Source organism: Silurus aristotelis (assembly GCF_946808225.1).
Source record: "Silurus aristotelis genome assembly, chromosome: 8".
Classification (NCBI taxonomy): domain Eukaryota; kingdom Metazoa; phylum Chordata; class Actinopteri; order Siluriformes; family Siluridae; genus Silurus; species Silurus aristotelis.
This window is the reverse complement of record NC_139581.1, coordinates 22,020,348-22,042,571: the sequence shown is the minus strand read 5'-3', so window position 1 is coordinate 22,042,571 and position 22,224 is coordinate 22,020,348. Positions and strand designations below refer to the sequence as shown.

The window sequence follows — 22,224 nt, the reverse complement described above, 5'->3', positions numbered from 1 at the left end:
GTGAACACGATGCGGACTGCACTTTATCCTGCAACATCTGGACAAAACAGGGACTTATCCTGTTTGTGGACTTCAGTTCAGTCTTTAATACCATCATCCTAACACTCCTCCAGACCAAACTAGCTCAGCTCTCTGTTTCTAGCTCTACCTGTCAGTGGATCAGCAGCTTTCTGACGGATAGAAAACGGATAATGAGTCGTACTATGGGCACTGGTGCCCCCCAGGGATGTGTTCTCTTCCAACTGCTTTTCTCCTTGTACACCAACGACTGCACCTCTACAGACCCTTCTGTCAAGATCCTGAAGTTTGCAGACAACACTACAGTCATCAGCCTCATCAAAGACGGTAATTAATCTGAATATAGAAGTGAGGTTGCAGTCTGGCTGCTGGTGCAGTCATAACAACCTGGAGCTTAACCCCGCTCAAAACAGTGGAGATGATTGATGATTTCAGGAGAAACCACCCCACAATCTGCCAAATCACCATCATGAACAGCACTGTCGCAAAAGTGGAGTCATTTAGGTTCCTGGACACCACCATCTGTCAGGGCCTGAAGTGGGACAATCACATCGACTCCATTGTTAAAAAGGCCCAACAGAGGATGCACTTAATTCGCCAGCTGGGGAACTTCAACCTGCCACAGGAGCTGTTTACACAGTTGCCCATTCTACAGGAACTGTACACATCCAGAATGAAAAAGGGCTCAGAAGATTACTTTGGCTCCCTCAATCAAACCATATGCTTTTTAAACTTTTGCCGTCTGTCCGACGCTACAGAGCACCAACACCAGGACAGGAGGCACATGAAAAGTTTCTTCCCTCATAAACACTTACATGCTCTCCCTTTTGTACAATAAATAAAAAATATGTGCAATACCACTTCTGTACCTTCTGTGCATTATTACTCCTTATTTATTTTTCTTTATAAAAATGTGCAATAACACTTTCTTATCCTTTTTTTTATCATTTTTATTACTTTAAGTTTATTGTTATTTATCATTAATAAAATGTGCAACTGGAAGCTTCTGTGACTAAAACAAATCCCTTGAAAGTGCAAACACACTTGGCAATAAAGAATCTTCTGATTCTGATTCTGATTCTAATGATAGCATGCATGAGTTGTGATACAATGGTTTCCCTTCTCTCACGTTTCTGAAGGTAATAGAGCACGTGCAGTTTCGCCATACACGCATTTTCAAAATAAAAGTAAAAAAAAAAAATCATTAATAATAATAATAATAATGATGATAATAATAATAATAATAATAATAATAATAATAATAATAATAATAATAATAATAATAAAAAATAATAATAAGATACCGGATGTTCAGGAACATGTTCAGGAACATTAGGAATAACAAAACTATGTTTTCACTAACACATTTCATATATTTGAAAGAAAAAAAAACATTACTGTATTACTAATTTTAAGTGATAAATTTATGTAAATAAATTCACATTTAGTGTTGAGTATGCATCAAAAAGGAAACAACTTACTTATAAATTCACTAAGGCGTCTTTGTGTCTGCCCCCAGGGGTAGGTCTCTGGTAGACACCTCTGCTTTCTGGCCGACGTGATGAGGTGGGGCAACGCCCTCTTCGGAGGTCTGAGATGAAGCGACGGCTTCTGCGGAGGTCTGAGGTGAAATGATGCCCTCTGCGGAGGTCTGAGGCGGCGCGACCTCTGCAGAGACCATGATGTCGGCGAAGCCCAAGGCCGAAGCCGTGTCGGGACTCTGGAGCAAAGCGTTGCCCTCTGGGGCAAAGAGACATCTTTGTCATAACTCAGGAGCGAAGCGTCCACCTTGTCATGGCAGGAAATGAGAAAAGTAGGCAGGAGTACAAGGAGACACGGAATCAGGTAAAAAGGGATGTGGCAAAAGCCAAGGAAAAGGCCTATGAGGAGCTGTATGAGAAGCTGGACACTAAGGAAGGAGAAAAGGATTTATATCGATTGGCCAGGCAGAGGGACCGAGCTGGGAAGGATGTGCTACAATTTAGAGCAATAAAGTATGCAGATGGAAATGTTTTAAAATAGTGTGTTGAAAAGGTGGAGGGAGTATTTTGAGCAGCTGATGAATGAGGAAAATAAAAGAAAGAGAGAAGGTTGGATGATGTGGAGATGGTAAAGCAGGTAATGGATAGGATCAGTAAAAAGGAAGTGAAAGCAGCCATTAAGAGGATGAAGAGTGGAAAGTCGGTTGGACCAGATGACATACCGGTAGAAGCATGGAGATGTTTAGGAAAAGTGGCAGTGGAGTTTTTAACCAGATTGTTTAACAAGATTTTGAAACTTGAGAGGATAGATAGATAGATAGATAGATAGATAGATAGATAGATAGATAGATAGATAGATAGATAGATAGATAGATAGATAGATAGATAGATAGATAGATAGATAGATAGATAGATAGATAGATAGAACTTTATTGTCATTGCATTGTACAGGTATACAGCAACGAAATGCAGTTTGGCATCTACCAGAAGTGCAAAATGTAGCAATCGTGCAAAAGTGCAGATAAATATGTGGCATATTTACAGCAAGTGATAAAGTCATAAATATGTAAACATATGTACAGTAAATAAATATAAAGGCAGTAACAGTGCAGAGATGTGTGGACATCATTATGAATTACAGAATGGCATTTTAGAAGTTAGCAAGTCGAATAAACAGTCGTATATATATATATATATATATATATATATATATATATATATATATATATATATATATATATATATATATATATATACACAGTGAGGAAAATAAGTATTTGAACACCCTGCTATTTTGCAAGTTCTCCTACTTAGAAATCATGGAGGGGTCTGAAAGTGTCATCGTAGGTGCATGTCCACTGTGAGAGACATAATCTAAAAAAAAAAATCCAGAAATCACAATATATGATTTTTAAACTATTTATTTGTATGATACAGCTGCAAATAAGTATTTGAACACCTGTCTATCAGCTAGAATTCTGACCCTCAAAAACCTGTTAGTCTGCCTTTAAAATGTCCACCTCCACTACATTTATTATCCTAAATTAGATGCACCTGTTTGAGGTTGTTAGCTGCATAAAGACACCTGTCCACCCCATACAATCAGTAAGAATCCAACTACTAACATGGCCAAGACCAAAGAGCTGTCCAAAGGCACTAGAGACAAAATTGTACACGTCCACAAGGCTGGAAAGGGCTACGGGGAAATTGCCAAGCAGCTTGGTGAAAAAAGGTCCACTGTTGGAGCAATCATTAGAAAATGGAAGAAGCTAAACATGACTGTCAATCACCCTCGGACTGGGGCTCCATGCAAGATCTCACCTTGTGGGGTCTCAATGATCCTAAGAAGGGTGAGAAATCAGCCCAGAACTACACGGGAGGAGCTGGTCAATGACCTGAAAAGAGCTAAGACCACCGTTTCCAAGGTAATACACTAAGACGTCATGGTTTGAAATCATGCATGGCATGGAAGGTTCCCCTGCTTAACCCGGGACATGTCCAGGCACGTCTTAAGTTTGCCAATGACCATTTGGATGATCCAGAGGAGTCTTGGGAGAAAGTCATGTGGTCAGATGAGACCAAAATATAACTTTTGGGTCATAATTCCACTAAACGTGTTTGGAGGAAAAAGAATGATTAATAACATCCCAAGAACACCATCCCTACTGTGAAGCATGGGGGTGGTAGCATCATGCTTTGGGGTGTTTTTCTGCACATGGGACAGGGCGACTGCACTGTATTAAGGAGAGGATGACCAGGGCCATGTATTGCGAGATTTTGGGGAACAACTTTCTTCCCTCAGTTAGAGCATTAAAGATGGGTCGAGGCTGGGTCTTCCAACATGACAATGACCCGAAGCACACAGCCAGGATAACCAAGGAGTGGCTCTGTAAGAAGCATATCAAGGTTCTGGCGTGGCCTAGCCAGTCTCCAGACCTAAACCCAATAGAGAATCTTTGGAGGGAGCTGAAACTCCGTGTTTCTCAGCGACAGGCCAGAGACCTGACTGATCTAGAGAAGATCTGTGTGGAGGAGTGGGCCAAAATCCCTCCTGCAGTGTGTGCAAACCTGGTGAAAAACTACAGGAAACGTTTGACCTCTGTAATTGCAAACAAAGGCTACTGTACCAAATATTAACATTGACTTTCTCAGGTGTTCAAATACTTATTTGCAGCTGTATCATACAAATAAATAGTTAAAAAATCATACATTGTGATTTCTGGATTTTTTTTTTTAGATTATGTCTCTCACAGTGGGCATGCACCTACGATGGCAATTTCAGACCCCTCCATGATTTCTAAGTGGGAGAACTTGCAAAATAGCAGGTTGTTCAAATACTTATTTTCCTCACTGTATATATATATATATATATATATATATATATATATATATATATATATATATATATATATATATATACACAAAGGTTATATACAGGTTACACAAAGGTTATATACACCTTTGTGTAATATACACACAAAGGTTATATACACAAATGAATTAAATGTCAGGCAGAATGTACAGTAGGGATATAAAGATACATAGATAAAAGTAGTGCAGATGTAATGAGTAATAAAAAATATGTAATATGAACATGTATATTACAGAGTTATATGCAGTGTTTTGTTTTGTGTTTTGTTTTGTAGTGATTTAGCGGTGTAGTGTAGAGTTCAGTAGTGTGATGGTGGATGGAAAAAAGCTGTCCCTGAACCTGCTGGTTCTGGAGCGTAAGTTCCTGTATCTCCTTCTTGATGGAAGGAGGTTAAACAGTTTATGACTGGGATGTGAAGAGTCCTTGATAATGTTGTGAGCTCTGCGCAGACATCTGCTGTGGTGAAGGTGTTTAATGGCAGGTAGTTGGGTGCCAGTGATGCATTGGGCAGTTTTGACCACCCTTTGCAGGGCTCCGTACCATATAGTGATGGAGTTGGTCAGGATGCTCTCAATGATGCAGCGGTAGAAACTCGTTAAAATCCCCAGGGACAGATGAGATTTCTTAAGACTTCTCAAGAAGTTCTGGTGCTGTTGTGCTTTTTTACCCAAGGCTGAAGTGTTCTGCTGCCATGTCAGATCCTCAGAGATGTGAGCTCCCAGGAACTTAAAGCTGGAGACTCGTTCTCCCTCAGTTCCATTGATGTTGACTGGTAGATGTCTCCTGCTGTTGGATTTCCGGAAGTCCACAATGAGCTCTTTGGTCTTCGTGGTGTTAAGGGGCAGGTTGTTGGTGGCACACCATGCTGCCAGATTACAGATCTCTTCCCTGTAGGCCGATTCGTTGTTGTCGATCTGGCCGACCACGGTGGTGTCATCTGCATACTTGATGAAGATATTGGAGTTATACAGAGGAGCACAAACGTGGGTGAACAGGGAGTAGAGTAGTGGGCTCAGAACACAGCCCTGCGGGATGCCAGTGTTCAGAATGAGGGTTGAGGATACCTGGTTGCCCAACCTGACAGATTGAGGTCTGTTGGTGAGAAAGTCCAGAATCCATCTGCAAGTGGAGGTGCAGATACCCAGGTCACTGAGCTTAGTGATCAGTACAGTGGGGAGGACTGTATTGAACACAGAGCTAAAGTCAATGAACAGCATTCTGATGTAGGTGTTGCTTTTATCCAGGTGGGTGAGGGTTGAATGAAGAGCCATGGAAACTGCATCCTTTGTTGACCTGTTCGGGCGATAGGAAAACTGGTGTGGGTCCAGTGTAGGTGGTAGGCCCGCAGTGAAGTGATTCAGAACCAGTTTCTCAAAGCACTTCATGTCGATAGAGGTGAGTGCAACCGGGCGAAAGTCATTCAGGCATTCGGCAGCTGAGTGCTTAGGCACAGGTATGATGGTAGTGGTCTTCAGGCATGTAGGAACCGTGGCTTGGGCCAATGAAAGGTTAAAAATGTCAGTGAAAACCTGTGCCAGTTGTCCAGCGCATGCTCTTTGCATGCATCCACTCTGCTAAACACTGAATAGACGTCCGTTGTTGAGAGTGGAAGTGGGCTGTAAGCTGTAGAAGAGGTGCCTGAGGAATGGAGAAGGAGTGTGCTGGTACTGTTTTTTTAAGAATAAGGGAGATGTGCAGACCTGCAGTAACTACAGGGATAAAAAGTTGATCAGTTACACCATGAATCTATGGGAAAGAGTAGTGGAAGCCAGGCTGAGAGAAGAGGTGACCATCTGTGAGTAACAGTATGGTTTCATGCCGAGGAAGAACACCACAGACGCATTATTTGCTTTGAGAAGTTAATGGAGAAGTATAGAGAAGGTCAGAAGCATTGTGTGTTTGTGGATTTTGAGAAAACGTATGACAGGGTGCCGAGAGAGGAATTGTGGTATTGTATGAGGAAGTCAGGTGTGTCAGAAAAGTATGTGAGGGTGATGCAGGACAGTGTAACAGCAGTGAAGTGTGCAGTAGGAACGACAGACTGGTTTAAGGTGGAGGTCGGACTGCATCAAGGATCGGCTCTAAGCCCTTTCCTGTTTGCAGTGGTGATAGACAGGTTGACAGATGAGGTCAGACAGGAGTATCTATGGACTATGATGTTGAATTGTGGAAAGAGTAGGTAGCAGGTTGAGAAGAGCCTGGAGAGGTGGAGGTATGCGCTGGAGAGAAGGGGAATGAAAGTCAGTAGGGGTACATGTGTGTGAATGAGTGGGAGGGCAGTGGAGTGGTGCGGTTGCAGGGAGAAGAGGTGGAGAAGGTGGATAAGTTTGGGTACCTGGGGTCAACATTGCAAAGTAATTGAGAATGTATTAGAGAAGTGAAGAAAAGAGTGCAGGCATCATAGCAGAATTTGGTGCTTGATTTAAGACTTAACACATTAGTAAAACAAATGTTTAGTGATTTAAAAAAAAAAATTTCACTTGTTTGTGTCAGTAAAAATATCTTTTATATTTTAGTTCTTACAAAGCTCTGGCACGGAAAACTATCAGGTCATACAATTACAAACAAGAATATAGAAATGAAGACATTATGAAAACTATTTTAAATACATATACTGTATATATATATACACATATACACACACATATATATATATATATATATATATATATATATATATATATATATATATATATATATATATATATATATATACACACACACACACACACACACACACACACACACACACACACACACACACACACACATGGACAAAATTGTTGGTACCCTTTGGTCAATGAAATAAAAACTCACACAATGGACACAGAAAAAACTTTAATCTGACAAAAGTAATAATAAATAAAAATTCTATGAATGTTAACCAATGAACGTCAGACATTGCTTTTTAACAATGCTTTAACAGAATTATTTAAAAAAATAAACTCATGGAACAGGCCTGGACAAAAATTATAGTACCCCTAGAAAAGATTGAAAATAATGTGACCAAAGGGATATGTTAATTCAAGGTGTGTACACTAATTAGCTTTACAGGTGTCTACAATCTTGTAATCAATCAGTGGGCCTATATATAGGGCTCCAGGTAGTCACTGTGTTGTCTGGTGACATGGTGTGTACCACACTCAACATGGACCAGAGGAAGCGAAGAAAAGAGTTGTCTCAGGAGATTAGAAAGAAAATTATAGACAAGCATGATAAAGGTAAAGGCTATAAGACCATCTCCAAGCAGCTAGATGTTCCTGTGACTACAGTTGCACATATTATTCAGAAATTTAAGATCCATTGGACTGTAGCCAACCTCCCTGGATGTGGCCGCAGGAGGAAAATTGATGACAAATCAAAGAGACAGATAATCCGAATGGTAACAAAAGAGCCCAGAAAGATTTCTAAAGAGATCCAAGGTGAACTCCACGCTCAAGGAACATCAGTGTCAGATTGCACCATCTGTCATTGGGAGACGACCAAGGGGATCAGGCCCACCACAACAGTGTCGTCAGCAAACTTGATGATGGTGGTGGAGTTGGAAGTGGCCACACAGTCATATGTGTACAGTGAGTACAGCAGGGGGTTTAGAAAACAACCCTGGGGAGCTCCAGTGCTGAGGGTAAGGGTGGATGAAGTGTGTTTGCCCACCTGTACGGCTTGTGGTCTGTCTGTCAGGAAGTAAGAGATCCATTGGCACCGGACCAGTCCCAGGACCTCCAACTTAGAGGTGAGTGTGGAGGGAATTATGGTGTTAAATGCTGAACTGTAGTCCACAAACAGCATCTTTGTATAATTCCCATTTCTTTGGTCCAGGTGGCTCATCGTAGTGTGAAGGAGATGAGCAATGGCGTCCTCAGTAGAATGGTTCTGACGGTACGTGAACTGTAGTGGGTCCAGTGTGTCTGGTAGTAATGCAGTGATGAAGTCTCTGACCAGTCTCTCAAAGCACTTCATCACTACTGAGGGTAAGGCTACAGGGCGGGCTGGGTTTTTTTCGGGTGGTGGACTGTTTGAAACATGAGGGGACAACAGTGTGTTCCAGTGAGAGGTTGAATATCTCAGTGAACACCGGTGCTAGCTGGTCAGCGCAGGCTTTCAGAACCCGACCTGTGATGCCATCTGGTCCTGCTGCCTTCCTGGTAATCACTCTCTTGAATGCCCTTCTCACGTCATGCTCCGAGATGGTGAACGTGTTTACGTCTCCGGCTCTTTCAGCGTGCATGCTGTTTGTGCTGCTAGCGCCACTAGCGTGGTTAGCTGCAGCCTCGAAGGTGTTTAGCTCGTCTGCCAGAGAAGACGAAGAAGGTGTTCTATAGTCCGTGATTGTTCTTAGTCCCTGCCACAGGCTCCTAGAGCCACCATGTTGAAACTGTGACTCTAGTTTTCTCCTGTAGCGCCGCTTTGCATCCTTCACCGCTCTGCGAACACTGTAAGACGCAGATATATATATATATATATATATATATATATATATATATATATATATATATATATATATATATATATATATATATATATATATATAAAATATTTGTATGTACATAAACATTTTAATTTAGCAATTTATAAAGCGTTGAAATTAGTTTGTAATTTACATATTAAAACTACTGGTGGAAATGGCAAATGTAGATTATATAATTTATTTATTTTTTTGCACCAAACTTTGCACATATGGTAATGGTCATGGAATATGTACATTAAAATACAGCAATACTTTGCCATTTAAAATATTGCATTTTATATTTAATTTTGCTACAACTATGCTTCCATAGTAGCCAGACTAAACTCAGTTATGGAAATCATTAAAACACAAACACCTTTAGTTATTATTATTATTATTATTATTATTATTATTATTATTATTATTAAAATAATCATTCATAAATAAGCCACTAAAACGTTCATGTTTACACAGTCACGTGGGGGCGCTGGTGTTTGATTGTTGTCACTTTATTACCCTGATTGTAACTAACCTGTGTTATGTAAAATAAGGTTTAAAACAAATGCTCTAGAAGGAGCAATTTAATTATAACATTTTGCTGCACTGGCTTTTTTTATTATACTTTTTCACGTTATATTAGGATCCATCCATCCATCCATGTGACCTACCTCTTCCTGAAACAATTGAATAGCACTTTTTCCTTATAAAGTTCCTAATTATATTATATAATTCCTCCCAACAGAGTTTAAGGCAGATGGTATCCTAAGTTTGCAACCTAATGAACCAGTGTTGATTTATTCATTGATGGAATCTATAAAAGCAATTTTGTGTGTCGCTCTGGATAAAGGCGTCTGCTAAATGCTGTAAATGTAAGAATTAACAAAAATGTTAAAGGATTTGAAGGAAACAGTGGTTTGATGCTTCTTTTTAAAAACAAGCATAGACCATGTGATAGTGTGGTTTTCATGCAACTCAGTGCTGCAAATCTGAAGTGAAAGAGGAGTGTGCACTTCACTGAGATCTTTATTTATCATTTTATCATTTCATGATCCAAATTCACAAGTTTCATAAGATAAGGTTAAACACTGGTGGAACTGAAAGTTGCAAGGATTGATCATTTTCCTTATTATTAGTGCAGTTTTATTCTTTTATTGTGGTTACCATGTATAATTTAATATCTAAATAAATAAAGTATTCGAGTTTAGACAGCACAAGCAATGATAGAAATGGAGGTTTTCATTTGTTTGATGTTCTGCTTAAATGTACAAGCTGTATCAAACTTACTTTCTAACAGGATGTGGTAAAGTGGATAGGCGCTAAAGTGAAACACTGCCTCAGTAAATGTGAACTCGACCAATTCCAACTGTTTCACAGATATCAGCAAGTGTACGCAAAAAGATTTTCCTTTGAATATGATGAAATATTGGTGTTGAAACATTGTTTGGGCTTTTGCACTGTATGCCGTAGCAAACATTATTCATTAGGAAATGTATTAAAATAACCAATACATACAGGTTTTATATTATACATTAACAAGTGTCCACGTCAAGGTTTAAAACGTGGGTGTCTTTCAGGAAATGACAGAGGACAGCCACATACAGGATGGACTATTTTTGTCCTTCACGTTACAGGTTTCATAGTAAATTTGCGTAGGTAACGGGCAAGACATGCGTGTGAAACACTTCGTTCAGCTTTTAACATTTTTCAGCGCCCTTGTGCCGAATGGTGAGTGAAAATTCCCTTTAAATATTCTGAATTAAAGATAATCATAAAACCTTATCTATACTATGAGCACTACTTAGTGCAAAATGGTTGATTAAGTTTTTGATGCGTCACATGTTATTCCCCATTGTTGTTCAGGATTAAATTGTCCAGTGTCGTGTAGGAGCATTTCTCTCACTGCTCGTCTGGGCTCGGAGGTCTTGCTGCCATGTAGCCTTTCGAAAAGTAGCAAAACCGAAGAAGCCAGGTGGAGCCAATCGTCCACGCTTCTGAGCATCAGGCCACATGGAAATATCACCTTTGAGGATCCTAAAGATGGGAGAATGACTGCATTCCCCTTACTGTTCAGCAGAGGAAACTTCTCCATCCTTGTTCATCAGTTCCAGACCAGTGACATGGGCATATACTGCTGTCAGCTGACCCATGAGTGCCAGAGAGTGGTAATAGAAAATTCAGAAGAACATGAAGGAGGTAACACTCGAAGACAAATAGTGTTTTATACAATATAATTAAAATAAATGTGTTATAGGAAAAAAACGGTTGGATAAGTTATAGTCTAATTAGACATCATTCAACAAAAAGTGACAGGGCGAAGGCTTTAAGTTGTAGTTTGCACATAGATCAACGGTGCTTCTGACCAGGTAAAGAATTTACTGAACATTTTTAATAGCTCGACAACGAAACTGTGCCATGCGTTATATTGAAAGGCCACAGTGATGGCATAGTAATAGGGTCAAATATTACACAAATTTAGAGTAATAAGCATTATGATTTCTAATGTGCTCAATGCCCTTTTGGGATCATGCTTTTATCCCAACCAAATACCAAATATAGTCATTTTGGAGAAGATGTTGCATTTTGGAGAAAAGTGGATTAATTGAGTAAAAAATTCATCTTATTCATGTTATGGATGCGTAAAATTATTATTTCTGTTTCATCACATTTACACCAGTCATAAGGCTCCACCTCTGTTTAAACCGTAATAAAAACACTGCCTCTAGCCACATATTGTAGATTAAGCCATGTTCAGGTTGACTTATGTCACTATACTGAGACTGTGGTCATTATGTGATTCCAGGTTTGAATTTCCCGTGGTACTACATTGCTGCTGGAGTTGTTTCATTTATTTTTCTCGTGTTTGTATTGTGTCTTGTCTGTATATTCAAAGGTGAGCAGTTTCACATTTCAATTTACTTGTTTTTACATAAGAATGTCCTTATGAAGGGAATGCTTTTTTTGTTTTTCTGTGTTTTGTTTTGTTTGGGTTTTTTTTACAAAATTGTGCTGTTGATTTAGATCATTCGAGCACTGGTTAACAGTAAAATACAAAATGTGTAGTGCGTTATCTCCTGTCATTAAAAGGTGTGAGAAAATCGATGCTCGTTGCAAACATGAGTGCAGAGAGAACGGTGCTTGAATCAGTGCAAACTAATAGAGCTCCCTGTGGTGGCACAGTGGTTAAAGCTTTGAGCTACTGAATAGAACGTTGTGTATTTAATTCCACCGCATTGTTTTGAACAAAACATTTTGCTCACTTGCAGCTGCTCCTTTCTCATCAGCCTTAATTTCCTTTTTTTTTTTTTAAACTTCAGACAAATGAGCAAATGGATTATGTCTTATTTAATACTGTAATTATATTAATCCTATTTAAGTGCCAAATTTACAGTTTTCAGTGCAACCTTGATACTCTCGGGGGTTATGTTCTGTGATTCTGAGTAACAAAAGATCACAAGGTTTTGACTCTTCTTTTGATGTACTGTACTGTAAACTCAACAAAAATTTGGAATTACTTGTCATAAATGTTTTATTGAATACTTTAAATGAATAATACAATAATACGATAGTTTCTTTAACATTTTTATGTAATTTATTAGTACAAACTCTGTTTTGAAATGTTACTTCAAACTTTGGAGCCACTCGCGGCTTCTCGCGAACGATCAGATTTTTGCCGAGTTACTCTTAGTCCGGTTCCAAAAGTCGCAAACTGTCAAGGTCGCGAGTATCGAGGTTCCACTGTATTGCTAGTAAATACAGTAATATAGTGTTTAAAATGTAATTATCTGCAAAGATATTACAGCACTTTATTGTAAATAGGTTTGGATTGTTCAATGTGAATTTAAATCACTTTGCTGCTAAAGCTATTAGCCTTAAATTGCTGTAAATTACAAATTAATTTAAAAATATATATATTTTAGAACACGATTTTCGTAGAGAAACACAAGTGTTTGCGTGCAATACAATTTGTGTGTACTGTAATTTATCTGGAAAATACAGTCGTATGTTTTCTCTGTGTAAGCAGGACATTGCCTAAAGAAATTATCTGATTCTTATTACATCAACTCGGAAGGTAAAGGTGCATAAAATTTGTTGTCATCCAACCATCTGTACAGGTTTATGAAAGCAAGCCAGTTTCCTTTGTCCACCCAACTTATATACATATATATGTATTGTAGAACAAGGAGAGGCAGAACATAAAGGGCCTATTGAGATCGCCAAGGTTGATGAGTGTGACGGTGAGTATGAAGACATTGAGAGTGAGCTACATGAAGCGGATTATGAAAACTCACCGGGAGCAGAACATGATGGCCAGTATGAAGATACAAGGAGTGATCAGCAGGATGAGGATTATGTCAACACTGACAGAAGAAATTATTACAATCAGCACAACGATACTGACAATGAGAACTCTGCGGTACACCATGTGGAGATAGTTATGCAAGGTAATGGATTGTTTTCTTACAAAATATCATATGAGAAATGATAATTTTTACTGCACTTGGTTTTATTTAGGAGCACTATTACCAGACACAAACCACTTACATTTCAAGCACCATCTTTATTATTATGTCAATACCTACAGTTTGCTGATCGCATTTTAAAGCTTAAATGAGAACAAAGCTCTGCATTGGGATTAGGATGAATAACGAACCAAGCTAATCAAGCTTATTAGCAACGATGTGCTTTGTTCATTGTCAAGTAATGTTCCATTAATTAGTTGAATTTGATAAGTTCAGGAAGTCAGTAATTAGTTTTCGGGTGGAAGACATATTTCAGCCACTAAATCTGAAATAAAAAAAACTTTATCAATTAATTGACAATTCACATTCAAGTGACCAGTTTATTTATTTGAATTAGTTTTAAGTGGCTTTTGTTCATTTTTTTTCCAGGTCAGCAGGCCAGAAAAAGTATCTATGGTATGCTTTTTACTGATTTAATAAGCTAATTTTCACTGAAACATGGTTCAATAAAATAATTACTCTTTATATAACACAATACAGTATGGAAATGTGTAATATTTATTTGGCATTGGTTTTATAAATGTCATTGGATACGAACATATTTATCTTTTCGTTCCCAAATACTACCCCCTGTTGTTCACTGTAAAAAAAAATTAATACATGTTGTCTGGGTTTTTTTTTTTTTTTTTTTTTAAAGACAATGAGCCCACTCCAAATCCAAGGTCAAAACCAACCAAAAAAGGTATTTTACTACATACTGTCAGAAAATTAAAAAACTTAATGCTTGTAAAAATCAAAAAGGTGACTGGAACTCTTCTTCAGCAGAAGCAGCGGCAGTATTCAGAAAAATGCCAAACCAGCAGCCAAATTCAGGACAATATTATGGTAGGTTGACATTTCTCAGATTTTTATATTTCTTTAGCATTTGATATGTACTAAAACATTGAAACACTCTTAATATAAGATAAAAAACATAAAACCAAGTTACATCTTTTCAGTTTTTCCACCTTCACCTACTGTGAACCTAAAAACCCCTTTAATTAATGTTTTGTTTGAAAATATTTTGAGCATTTGTTGTTTTTTTTTTTTTTTAGAGTCTTCTATTGAATTAGGCAATTTTATTCCAATTTCCAAGTTGAAAATGTTGCTCCGATGCACTGCCATCTTCAAATCATACCACAGATCTTCAATAGTATTTAAATCTGAGCTCCTTTTCTAAATCCATATTTTTACATTCATTTGAGCTGTGGGCTGTGATTGTACTAGAGGGTGAAACTGATCATCAGATAGATGTTGAGGACTTTCTTCTAGCCACTCTACACCATAGCCTACACATAAATAATGTAAATAATACAAAACATGTAGAGAGTAACCAGTACATGCCTTGTATTCCTGTAGCTATTTTAATATTGCTGTAAGTCTTTTGATTGGTTTGAAAATTCTTTGCTAAACTTGATTGATACCTTCCAATACCTAGATCCCGTGCATGCTTTGTAAGCTTCAGCGTTCAGATGAAATTGAGATTATATCGGAAAAATCCTGATGAAACAATTGATCTCTGGTTTGGGGTCAGTTATAATCGCTAACGGTTATTTGTGTGTCACTACAATTCGGTTGGTTCACAGGTCGCAAAAAGTTCTTTACTTATTTACTTATTTGTTTACATCATTGAACTTTAGTGTGCAGAAATTTGAAATCCACTGTGTATAAAAATACATCTTGTTCTTTTGTTATCCAGCCAATCAGTCCGAGATTAACAAGTCTGGCCATCCTCGAAAGAGAACCAAAGACAAAGGTACGCTGACACTACTGAAGAGTTTCATCTAAATTATACAATGTGGTTACATTCTTGAATATGACCGGCAGAAGGTTCGCGTTATTTTTGTAGGACTTGAGTCAAGTTAGCACAGTGATTTGAAGATTTTTAAAGGGGTTTAAAAAAACAAGTTGTTTAATAAAGATACAATTACAACCAATAACATGGTGAGGTTTTTTTTTTAGGAGATATGTGAACATGTAAGTCAGTAGATAAATTAAGCATTGTAGCAGTTTATTCCACAAGTCTTTGTGGTATAAACAGAATAACACACCTCAGACTCTGCGTTTATTCTAAAAATATATTCACGTCAGGGTCGAGTCACACCACCCCTGTTTGAATTCTTTTTGCACAACTGCATGGTCTGTCATGTTACTTCCTTACTATGTGGAATAGAACAAATGCCATATTGCAATAATACAACACTTTGATAAAGTTTTTTTTAAATGATCATGATATGAACATTTATTCTGATTTTATATATACTGTGTGTGTGTGTGTGTGTGTGTGTGTGTGTGTGTGTGTGTGTGTGTGTGTGTGTGTGTGTGTGTGTGTGTGTGTGTGTGTGTGTGTGTGTGTGTGTGTGTGTGTGTGTGTATGTATGTGTGTATATATATATATATATATATGTGAGCCTATCCAAACAAAGCTGATGCCTAATGGAATCTAGATCATACATAAAATTATTGATATTATATACCCACATGTTATGCTCTTTAACAGCCCAGTATGAACTGTATATATATCACAAATTTCAAAATTATTACTATAATATTTCATAGAAATATTTCTGTGGCCTATTCACTGAACAAGTCACGTTGACTTTAGAATTGTTATGAAGCTTTACACAAAATATTACACCAGAAAATGTATGTTTCTCCTTTCTCATTTCTTTACAGCAGAATATCAGTTCAAGAATCCATTATATGACCAAACTCCAGCGAACAATATATAATGTCATCTTTACTAAAAAATATGCCTGTGAAATGTAATATATTGTAATATTCTGTTAATTATTGAAACACTGGATTTGATTCCTGGATCTATTATGTGTAAAGATGGTTGAGGTCATGCAGGAATGTGATTTCTTTTATTGATGACTACTTATAATGAACATTTATATACATTTGAGATCTTTACCTTGTGGAAATAAACAAACTTCTCAACTCCTCTTTTGATTTTGATGATTATGTGCCGAGGTTATGCAACATGCAGAATTTATAAAACTATAAAAAGGCTTTTCTCTGAGGCTTGGTATTAGATCGATGAGGCCTTTGGCCTAAAGCATTAATATAAAGAGAGTGTACTTTAATTGATAAAAAAATCTGAAGATTTTTATATTTTATTTTGTTTAGCAGGGAAACACAGCAGCGTAGTTATCTAAAAAAAAAAAAAAAAAAAAAAAAGGTTGGATTAGAGATGCAATTTAACCTGTGGCCAACACAAAACATGCTGAAAATAAAACACTGACATCTTGCTTTCAACTCAAAATCTTAATTGTCCTGCCTAGTTAACCACTTAAGAAAGTGAACACTACACAAATTCAATATTCTTGTATTTAATGGGAGTGGAGTGTTCAACGTTGCTGGTTCCTCAAAACCCAAACAAAAGGGTGCCAAATTAGTTTAACCCAAAAGTTAAAAAGAAGTCAAAAGGACTGTTCAAAAATGAGTCAGGGAAATCTGTCATTAACCTTTGTTTAAGCCCAATGTGAATCAAAGTGAGCTGCGCCTACCTGATTAAGCAATTCCCCAAAGCAAGACACAGCATGTTTCAAATTTATACATGCATTCACCTCCTTTAGAACCAATTACTCCTATGTTGAGAATGAATTGTTGGCATTTTTGGCATTCAGGTAACTGGTTTGGGTGGCTGCATACACCCACACCTGGAGGAGTCATAGTTTGGTGCTTTATCATTTCCGTGCAACTAGACAGAGAAAAAAAACGTTAGGAAATTTTATTTGCAACCTGGCAACGTATGCCCCCTGGAACAAAAGAAAGGTGGGTGGGGAAATTGGGTAGGTGTTTTCAATGCAATGCATTGTGTTTTCTCACACTTTTCACTCATAGATCTTTCAGCATTTTGTGATACAGTTGCTCTCCTGTTGAATCAGATGAGGTGGCCTTCACTCCCCACATGCATCAATGAGCCTTGGGCACCCATGAACTTGTCATCAGTTCACCATTGTTCTTACTTGGGCAGATTTTGGAAGGTACTAACCACTGTACATCAGGACCACTCACACAACATGCCTTTTTTGAAGATGCTCTGGTCCAGTTGTCCAGCTATCAAAATTTGGCCCTGAAAGTTGCTCAGATCATTAAACTTCCCTGTTTTTTTCCTACTTGCAACACAAACTTCAAGCAGATTGATTACTTGCTTTCTAATATATCCTAACCCGTGACGGGTTCAAATGTAATGAGATTTTTTTTAAACGTTATTCGCAGTAGTGGACAGTAATGAAGTAAATGTAATTGTTATTGTACTTGAGTACTTTATTCTTGTATCTGTATTTTGCTGAAGTATTTCCATTTGGGGGACACTTTAACTTTACGACATTTTAAAGTTAAATATCTTACTTTTTACTTAACTACATTTAGTGATATCAGTGAAGTTATGACATGGTTTGGTAATGACAGCTAACAAGAAATTTATAAAGACAATTGACGATTGATAAAAAATTCCTTGGTATTCATGAGTGGATAAAAATGTAACTGGTTAATCACGCAGAAAGCCACCACTCAGGGTCAAACGTTCAAGTAATGAACTTGTTTTGATTGACGCTTGGTGGAATCTACTTACCACAACCATACAGTTCAGTGTCAGTTTAACAGGAAGCAGAACATTTTGAGAGTAAATAATAATGGTAGTAACTACTGACTCTAAGTTGCCACAACACCCTTTAACACCCCTTTTTTAAATAGTTGAAAAGAAGGTTTTTGGTTCAAGATAATTTTAATAGATATCAATCATTGTTTGACTTATTAATATTACTATTTTTTACTGCTTCCAGCCACTAGTGGGCCTCAGAGACATAACATTGGCTTCAAGTTGGTTTAATCGTCTGTTACAACATTCATCAAAAAGACTGCATACGAGTATTTGAGTTTTGGTTAATGTTGATGTCTCCCCATGTGTTTCCTCATGATTCATTTTATGAGTTATTCTGATAAATCCAAAAAAAGTTCATACATATATAATGAGTGCAAATGTTGACTGCTGTTTACCAGAGAATTTCCAGTGGGTACCTTACTTTAACTACAGATACTTACATTCCTTTGATTAAAGTGATGAATAATGTCAGCTTGCTTGCAAATATACAATCACAGTATATACAGTACACATTATTTGAAATGACATTGCAGGCGAGCTCCATAATGCCAAACTGATTGCCGGTAGGTGTTCACATGGCGTAACAGATACACCAGACTTCGTTTTTATACTGTTCGTATTCACAACACAGTAAGATCTTTTTTAACTTCTTGGTTAACACGGGCGTAGTGCTATCTAGACACTCTTCCTAGGAACATGGTGCAGTGTGCAGTGTATAGATAGGGAATTGGGCTATTGTCTGTCCATTGCACATGTGTACATCCCTGCATACTACAAAGAGATTTCATTGCTGTGGTACTTCTGTGGGGTCCAGTCATTTGTGTCGGCTTACCAAGAAGAAGCAGTACCTGTTTCCAACAGCTTACAAATCAGTGTTGGTTTTTGCAAGGTTATGCACTGTTTCATGACCTTTTACTGTACCACTGAATAAACAAAAGGTTTTACTGTATTTAATACTTTTTTATGCTCATAATTCTCCCAAAATACACTTGACCACACATAGTACATCTTAATTAAGAAGAATGAAGTCAATCCTCTATTAGAGTGCTCAAAAGTAACTGCACTGCCCACGTCTACTAAAAAATAGTTAGGTATAGGGCCGTGTACAGACATTTTGAGGGTCAGTGGACCAAACCAAAAACCGGACACTAAGGGGGTCGCTGCTTGTTAATACAAACTATCCAGTTGTTACAAATATACACTTAAAGAAGAACGTGGATCATTTGTACAAGGTGTTAACACTTTTAGAAGACCGAGAGCAAATAATATCAACAGAAATACAAAAATAAACTACAAAATAGCTCATTTAGAGGATCAACCACTGACTGTAATGTGGATTATAATGCATATACCTGCAACAACCTTTGGGAACTGTCGCCTCCACTCTCCGAAGAGAGGCACACAATTTCACACAAAGTGAGAAATTTAGGTGAGAGCGACACCGTGGTTGGTGACGGGATTTGTTAATTTTCTCTATTAAATAAACTTGCCATGTAGCTAAGATCATGTGAATTGACCAATTTTGCTGGTTAGGTGGTGTTAGTTCTAGTGCAGTGGTTCTTAACCTGGGTTCGATCGAACCCCAGGGGTTCGGTGAGTCAGTCTCAGGGGTTCGGCGGAGGTCAAGACACACACCCGACTCATATGATTCGTGATGACACGCCCCGCTTAAGAAGGGTTCGGTGGATGCGCATATGAAACTGGTGGGGGTCAGTACCTCCAACAAGGTTAAGAACCACTGTTCTAGTCTATGTGTGACAGTCGTTCAAAAAAAAATAATTATTTAAATTAAAGTTAGAAATCATACTTGGATTATCTGTATAAAAAACAGCTCACACACACGGATATGGATGCCCTACCTCTGGATGGAGTTGATGCAGCTGGGGATGGTTCCACCTCAACAGTATAAAGATCTATGAAGTTACTGAGCAACTCAAGAACTGGATTTGAGGATAAATTTGGACTGTAATTATTATAAAAAGTCTACTACAATGGATCAGGAAAACAGTTTGCATGAACATTTTTCCATTTAAGCCGCACACCTTAACAACGATGAACTATAATGAATGGAAATCTGGTTCCTCTCAAGGTTTGTTCCTCATGCCATCTCAGGGAGTTTTTCCTCGCCATAGTCGCCACTGGCTCGCTCATTAGGAATAAACTTACAAGTATAAAAATCAAACTTATAGGCACTAAACGAAAAAAGATTTGTATACAACTTTATAACTGCTTTATCTGTGTAAAACTACTTTGAGACTGAGTCCATTGTTGAAAGCACTATACAAGTAAAAATGAATTGAATTGAATATGGAGATTGTTGAGTGATGAATTAAGCGTTTTTTTGAAGATCTGGTTCACAAAATAAATATTACATTCTGGGAGAATATTGTGGAGGTAAAGTCTCCCCATTCCAAGCGGCGATCAATAGACACTCTTTTTCTGCAAACACGTATAATTAATGTTTTGATTAATGTTTAATTACATTTTTAACCCTTGCCTCTTGATTAAGTTTACTCGCCAACTGCTTTTTCCCAGACTAATTGTTTTGTACATACACACTGTGGCTAATAAGGTAAAATATTTAATATTAAAATAATGTTATTATAGCATTTAAGCAGCAGTACTGAGGACTTTTTTAGATTCTTCTTTAAGGAGCTTCTAAAACACCTCTTGTAAGCCACACTCTGGGGGGGTCTTGGTTTTGTGCTTAACGATTGTCGAGCCACACCCAGTCCTGACCCACATGATAAACTCAGATGGAATCTTCTTCACAGAGGGCACGTTATTCAGCTTTTTCGTTGATTATGTTTTCTATATATCCTTGGCCTGGTTTTATTTTTATACAGCTTTCATTCTTGCAATACAGTTTGTGGGCAAATAGATGTAATTAAGAAATCGCTTACTCGCTCATTCCCTCTTACTTTTGAGCTTGTGTAGGCATTAGATAAGGATATGCTATGCCTGTTTTCTCTGACCCTGTTTTACTTTAAAATGGACAGGAACTTTCTGTGGCTGACTGTGCATTTTTGGCATAAGAGACAGGATGTTCCAACATCAGCCCAATGCCTGGAAATGTAAAGAAAGTCGGAATCTAGCTGTAAGAGCAAAAAGGGGAAATATTCAAAATAAATTTTTGAATGAGGCCACGATGGACACACCACTAAGTAATGAAAGAAACGGATCTTTCTGTGTAGTGCAAAAGTTTTCAAGACTTTTTTCAAGTATTAGTAGTATGACAAGCTGCATTTTATTGTCTTTTTGTTTCATGAAGGCTGATAAGAGAACAGTTTATCTAATATAAGTAATAACATGAGCTGACTTAGTTAGTGGGTGTTCCCCAACGTTAAATACAACTCTATCCAGATAAAAAAGGATGAAAATATTGTAAGCATTGTAAACAAACTGCTGTAGGATAAGTGGCTTAAAACTCTTGGGGACATAATAAACTTGAGTGGAAATAGTAACTTTGCTTGCCACAATCTCTTTATCTAAAAAAATAACTAGCCTTGTTGGAGTGGATAACAGCACATGCTTTTTTTTAAAGCCAGGTAAAGTGTTTGAATGTCCACCATATACAAGGTGAAAATGTACAGTACGCAATAGGGATAAAGATTTACGGTTCCTTTAAAAATAGAATAACTCAAATGAATGCAATGCACTTTTTATTATATTGATTAAATTGAGTAATAAATTAAATTGGCACAAATTAAATTGATTAAATAAAATTAAATAAAGGGGGAAAAAATATTAAATCATTTACTTGTTTATTTAACAAATAGTTAAATTTTTAGACCCTATTTGGATAATACGGACTGAGTGACCACAGTGACACTGCGCTAACGCTAGTTTCTTTTTTATACTGCTGGCATTGTGTATGTTTTCAAGTTTAACTATAATAATAAAAAATGCACTCAAAGTGCGAGGTGTAAAATAAACAAACTCTCGGTCCCCACTTACCACCTACCTGTGGGAACTCAGATTTTTACTATGTTCCGCAAGTTAAAACGATTGAATTCAGTACACACATGTACATGTGTACCAAACAGAGAGCCCTGAACTGAAAGATTTCGGTACGAATACGTGTACTGTTACACCATAGTACACAATGAAACGAAACAATGTTCCTCCAGGACTAAAGTGCTGGAAATGGTATGGAAGTGGTAGCTCAGTGGTTAAGATGTTGGTCACAGTTGACAAGCTGCCACTAAAGGCCCTTAACCTTCATCTGCTCAATTGTGTTAGTGTTAGATACATGTAGATCGCTCTGGATAAGGGTGTCTGCCAAATGCAGTAAA

The 22,224-nt window shown here is 37.6% G+C and overlaps 1 protein-coding gene and 1 long non-coding RNA gene across 4 annotated transcripts; both read left to right on the top strand.

Annotated features, from left to right (window-relative positions):
* The first annotated feature begins 9,492 nt into the window (after positions 1-9,492).
* Positions 9,493-13,916, top strand: LOC310730599 (uncharacterized protein). Of its 3 annotated transcripts, XM_083549631.1 has the most exons (7): positions 9,498-10,204; positions 10,393-10,543; positions 10,679-11,011; positions 11,619-11,708; positions 12,840-12,887; positions 12,994-13,260; positions 13,708-13,913. In XM_083549631.1, the coding sequence occupies exons 2-7, from the start codon at positions 10,486-10,488 to the stop codon at positions 13,761-13,763; spliced, it is 852 nt and encodes a 283-aa protein (XP_083405757.1). In that variant the 5' UTR covers positions 9,498-10,204; positions 10,393-10,485; the 3' UTR covers positions 13,764-13,913. The 3 variants fall into 3 exon arrangements, with proteins under 3 accessions (XP_083405758.1, XP_083405757.1, XP_083405756.1); XM_083549632.1 differs by having other exon boundaries at positions 9,493-10,543; positions 12,840-12,893; positions 13,009-13,260; positions 13,708-13,916; XM_083549630.1 differs by having other exon boundaries at positions 9,498-10,543.
* A 43-nt stretch (positions 13,917-13,959) lies between these two features.
* On the top strand, positions 13,960-16,265 carry LOC310730600. The gene is made up of 4 exons (XR_014534857.1): positions 13,960-14,020; positions 14,101-14,163; positions 15,017-15,073; positions 15,994-16,265. It is a non-coding gene; the product is annotated as an uncharacterized lncRNA (long non-coding RNA).
* The last annotated feature ends 5,959 nt before the right edge of the window (positions 16,266-22,224 follow it).

Excerpts from the sequence above, each read along its gene's own strand:
- LOC310730599 (XM_083549631.1), top strand. The coding sequence starts at position 10,486 with ATGCGTGTGAAACACTTCGTTCAGCTTTTAACATTTTTCAGCGCCCTT. Across the intron at positions 10,544-10,678 it reads CAGCGCCCTTGTGCCGAATG|GATTAAATTGTCCAGTGTCG; the intron begins GTGAGTGAAAAT and ends ATTGTTGTTCAG. Across the intron at positions 12,888-12,993 it reads TTATTACATCAACTCGGAAG|AACAAGGAGAGGCAGAACAT; the intron begins GTAAAGGTGCAT and ends TATGTATTGTAG.